The sequence below is a fragment of the Solanum tuberosum genome, unplaced genomic scaffold (assembly GCF_000226075.1).
Source record: "Solanum tuberosum cultivar DM 1-3 516 R44 unplaced genomic scaffold, SolTub_3.0 scf00352, whole genome shotgun sequence".
Taxonomy (NCBI): domain Eukaryota; kingdom Viridiplantae; phylum Streptophyta; class Magnoliopsida; order Solanales; family Solanaceae; genus Solanum; species Solanum tuberosum.
The window spans coordinates 602,147-607,301 of NW_006239287.1; the positions used below are offsets into that span (position 1 = coordinate 602,147).

General features: G+C 32.9%; 1 protein-coding gene across 1 annotated transcript; it reads right to left on the bottom strand.

Moving 5' to 3' along the window:
* Positions 1-2,487: 2,487 nt before the first annotated feature.
* LOC102581363 (secoisolariciresinol dehydrogenase-like) lies at positions 2,488-3,729 on the bottom strand. The gene is made up of 2 exons (XM_006361562.2): positions 3,604-3,729; positions 2,488-3,406 (listed from the first exon to the last, which is right to left on the bottom strand). The coding sequence occupies exons 1-2, from the start codon at positions 3,723-3,725 to the stop codon at positions 2,599-2,601; spliced, it is 930 nt and encodes a 309-aa protein (XP_006361624.1). The 5' UTR covers positions 3,726-3,729; the 3' UTR covers positions 2,488-2,598.
* Between the last annotated feature and the right edge of the window lie 1,426 nt (positions 3,730-5,155).

A 5,155-nucleotide genomic window follows, 5' to 3' on the forward strand; every position in this document is an offset into this window, starting at 1 on the left:
AATAGAAGAAATCAAGAAAACATTGTTTTGGATTCTTACATTTTCTTCGCTAACACTCGCATTATTTATCCTTTTTAACTCCTTTTGCACTCTATTTTTTCAAATCTTTGATAGTTAGAATAATACTCTGTCAAAAATATGAATCAATAGTCGAAAAGTGTTGAACAAAGTGAATTACAAATTCTTTTTTTATTTCTTCGTAACTTTTCATATTAAAGTAAGGGTATACCACTTATCAATCTTTTGAATCATATTCTATGATTCTAACTCTTATCTTTATTTAAAGTTTATCAACTTATTACTTGTAAAATTATGTTATCAATTCATATAATAATTGTCTCAATAAAATGATGTTTTTCAATGTTGAATTGATAAAATCTTACCTAAAAGTAATAATGAAAAAAAAGTATTTGAAAAAATTATTTATAAAAAAAAGATATTAAGTAATAATTTACATCTAAAAATTTAGAAAACTAAATAAATACAGATAGAGTTTATTTAAATTTTAGGCCTCTAATTAGAATTTCGCTTTAGGCCTTACATTATGTTTAGCCACCCCTGGTTCTAGATACACTGTACTTCGCATGTATTTGAGATACATAGACAAATCTCGCTCGCATATCTATCTGGTATCCCAGATTAATGTGAATCATATCAAATACATGTATCTAGTATGTATCTCGTCATGTGATTTGCATGTATCAGGGATACATAGACAAATTTCAGTCGATTCCCTCCTGTTCTCGCTCTTTCCCTCTTTCCCTATTTAAGTGTATCTAGTAGCAATAGTTTTACATGTATGTAAATGTATCTGACTTGAAGTCTGGTATGAAATTATTAATTAATGAAATAAAATGTAATTATTTCAAACAATAAAAAAATAGTAAATATAATAGGTATGTTTGTGTAATTAGGTAGTTTCTCCTTATTGCAAAAATACTTATTTTACCTTTTCATATAGTTAATACACGTATTTTAGCAAAATGATTAAATTGTTGAAATTTTATACATAAAAATATGTTCAGCCATTTTAAACTTGAAGGCAACTTGCAACATCAATATAACAATATCTCGTACGAGTTAAAAGAAAATCTTCCAAAATGAAGAAGAAAAAAAAGTTAATTAAATTCCAAAGCAGATGATAGCATCTTACTAAAACTTTAATATATCTATTAGACTCGGGAGCGGAGCTAGAATACACATGTACGCAAACAAATAACATAAAGTTTTAACGGACTCTTTTCAAATATTAATAATCGAAACGTTTATTAAAACTTATAAGAAAAAAATTGAAGTATGGAATTAATTGATATTTCACAAATCATTTTTAAGTCATTAAAACAGTTTAGTACTATTAAAATGGAGGAAAGAAACAACTTTCGTCCCAAGGAACGATCTGCATAAAGAAAATGATCAACAACACCATAATTTTTCATTATAAAATCAAAACTAGATATACTTCAATATATATATATATATTACCTATACTTTCAAAATATTAGGTATTTTACCAGTAATTAAGAGAGTTTCTTTTTTTTATATTGAAAAAGATACACCTAAACATACATGTATTTTTGCTACCAGATACACTAACATAGGGAGAGAAGCGAGCGAGATGGGGAGAAAGGCAAGCGAGATGGGGAGAAAGGTGAGCAAGATTTGTTATGTATCTCAGATACATACGAATTACTCTAAATACACACTAGATACATGTATATGTATGTATCTGGTGTGATTCGCTTGTATCTCAGAAACATAGGAGAGTGGCGAGCGAGATTTGTTATATATCTCAAATACATGAAAATCCACTTGGATACAGTGTATCTAGAACAAATTACACCTAATTTTGATCTCATGTATCCTAAGATATATATATCTGGATGTATTTCAACATATCTAGATGCACAAAATCTGATAAAAATTGTAATATTACAAACTAAAATGTATCTAAGTTATTAGCTTATAAACTAGTAGAATTTATGTAAAGTTTCCCTTTCCCTGAATGTGTAGGAAGGACCTGTTCCATGTTACTTATTTGGTCCGACCCAACTTCTTTGGCCCAAACAATTTGTCAATCATCAAAAAATATTAGATCCAACACCCCATCTTCAGAACACAGAGTATTCACTTTTCTTTTCTTTTTATAATGGTTAGCAATTCTTGGAATTTTTGGTTATGGCATATAAAATTCCCTCACTATTATAATTATGAATTCTATAGAATACTCATTTCTCAGGCCCAATCCCTTGTATATTAGCACTAGGACTTTTTTGTATCCTTCATTAATTTCATTTGTCTCAAGGTGTCTTGGACAAAATTATGTATTTTGCTATTATTAATACATAAATTAGACATTTCCTAATTCCCGCCACATTAACTCAACTGTCACTAAATATCTCTTTTATTGTAGTGACTAGTGCACAAAATCCTCTTATTTGTTGGGAAAATAAACAGAGGAGGGGAATCAATCGTTCAAAGAGGGCTAGCTTTTTATTTATATTGATACGGATACATAGTTAAATGATCATTTGAATTTCACCATATATAAGTTGGTCTATCTTTATTTATTTATTTATTTCTACTTTAATAATAATAGTATTACATTGTTTTGTTGATGAACAATCTCTTGTAGACCTCTGGTAAAGCCACATTTGTAGTGGTATAACCACCATCAATTATAAGATTAAGTCCACTTGCATATCTAGATTCATCACTTGCCAAGTACAACACTCCATCTGCTACATCTTCCACACTTAGTAAAACTCCTTTCAAATTTCCTCCTTCTGTAAACCATTTATCAGCCATTTCTTTGTTTACTTTAAATGCATTTAACATCAATGGTGTGCTAATTGCATAAGGAGAAACACTATTAACTCTTATTCCGTATTTCGCTAATTCGACTCCAACATTCTTGGTAAGTCCCAAAAGTGCATTCTTTGAAGTAGTATAGATGTGAACCAAATCACTATAAAATGTCGACACTATACTTGTTGTGAAAATAATGACACCTTTCTTTTTCGGAATCATCACTCTAGCAGCATGTTTCGCGCAAAAAAATCCTCCAACAACGTTTACATCAAATATGTTCTTAACCATGTTGTAATCAATGTCTTGGATACTGGTAAATGGATTGCCTATTACACCAGCGTTACTAAACATTATGTCAAGCTTACCAAATTTAGCAATTGTTGTATTAACAACATTTTTTACGTCCGATTCTATCGAGACATCACAATGGACATAGATTATTGTTTGCTTATTGCCAATTTGTTGTGCTACGGAAGTTCCAAGCTTGTCCTGAATGTCACAAATTACAACTTTTGCACCTTGGTGAACAAAAAGTCTAGCCGTGGCTGCTCCTATGCCACTAGCTCCACCAGTTATTATTGCTACCTTACCTTCAAGCCTACAAAAATAAGTTTAAAAATGGATATTAGTATTAAAGAAAAAAAATAAAAAATGAATAAGGTAAAAAATAAATTATGCGTACTGCGTACACTTTAACCTCCTAGACCCACCACGTGGAAAGTTGTTGTCATTCAAAAAGAAACAATTGTAAGACATTCAATGTGCAAAACCACAGCGGAATAAAAATTAACATACCTTCTATTATTATTTTGAAACGTCGCAGTGGATGAGGAGAAGATTATGAATAAAAAAAATAAAGAAAGGAAAAAAGAGAAAAATGTTTTGGTTATTGGGGATTGAGGAGAAAACTTGGCCATTTTCTCAAACTAGAGAGATTTGTGTTGTTTAACATATTAAAGTCTCTATTTATAATAGAATACTGAATACCTAAGTGTAAATTGGACTTAGTAAAATATACAAAGAATCAAATGTGACTTTTGAAAGCAAAGGGTGTGTGTGGTACATAAACATTGTAGAGAAAATACATTTCAAATAAATAAATAACTTTTGCTATATAAAAAAAATAAGGAAACCATTTTCAAAATCTCTCTTCTGACCTCATCACCCGACTCGACCAAGGACTGACTCCCGACCCCACTACGGGATCCAACTCCTGGCCTTTACTCGAGATCCGACCTTGACTAGGGACCCGACCCAAGACCCAACTCCTGACCTTGACCCCAATACTAAATCGGGACCATCCCTCCGACCTTAACCCAGGACCCAACTCCCGACTCTTGACCCCGACACCATACCAATCTGGGACTCAACTATTGACCTCAGTCCGGGACGCGACCCTAACTCCTTCCCAGGTCCTAACTCCAGACCTCAATTTTGACCCCCAACCTGATCCGATATCATATGCCCTATCCCGACCCTGACCCAAGACTCGACTCCTCACCATGACCATAAACCTACTTTGACCCCAATCTCGACTCAGGACCTCGACCCCCTACATGACCTGAGACTTGACTCCTGACCCCGGCCTCGAGACCTGACTTCCAAATCCCGACTCGGGACTCGAACCCCTGACGATTCTGACCTCAACCCGAAATTCAATTCCCACCGGTCAAGGTTGATCCTGGGTCGCAGTTTGGGTGAGGGTCATTTCTTAATTCAATGTTGGGGCTAGGTTGGGTATTGTGTGGCAGTGTGATAGGATTTCGGGATTTTGTTAAAGAGTGGGAGTCTGGGTTCCGTGTTACAGTATTTGCCTTCATTTATCTTAAAAGAAACGGAATAATATTTTCATTTTAATTACCAACTAAATATTATAAGTAAGAAAACTACTTCTTTTTAAGAAAAATATTTTGTAGGAGAACATTTTCCGTGGAAAACAATATTTTCCTTCCAACCAACACACAAGTAAAAAATATGTTTTGTACCAGCTAGAATGCAACGCACGTTTTATACAAAAAGCGAGTTATTTTCTTACCCACTATAAATAACCTTACATTAAACTTAAATTAATTTGGATATAGCTAATTTTATTTCATATAATATAAAGCTGAACTTGTAAAACCAAAACCGTAAGCAATGAACTCCAAAAAATAATTTTGTAATTTCATTATTAGTATGAACGATTTAATTACATTTCACGTGTTCAGTGAAGTACGTATAGTATTTAACTTATAATATAATGTGATCAGAAATTTATTTAGAAAAATCAAAGATCTCCTACTCCATTAATGAGGAAGCGGGGGGGGGGGGGGGGCCCCTTACTACGCCCTCGTGGCGTGTGGACCCA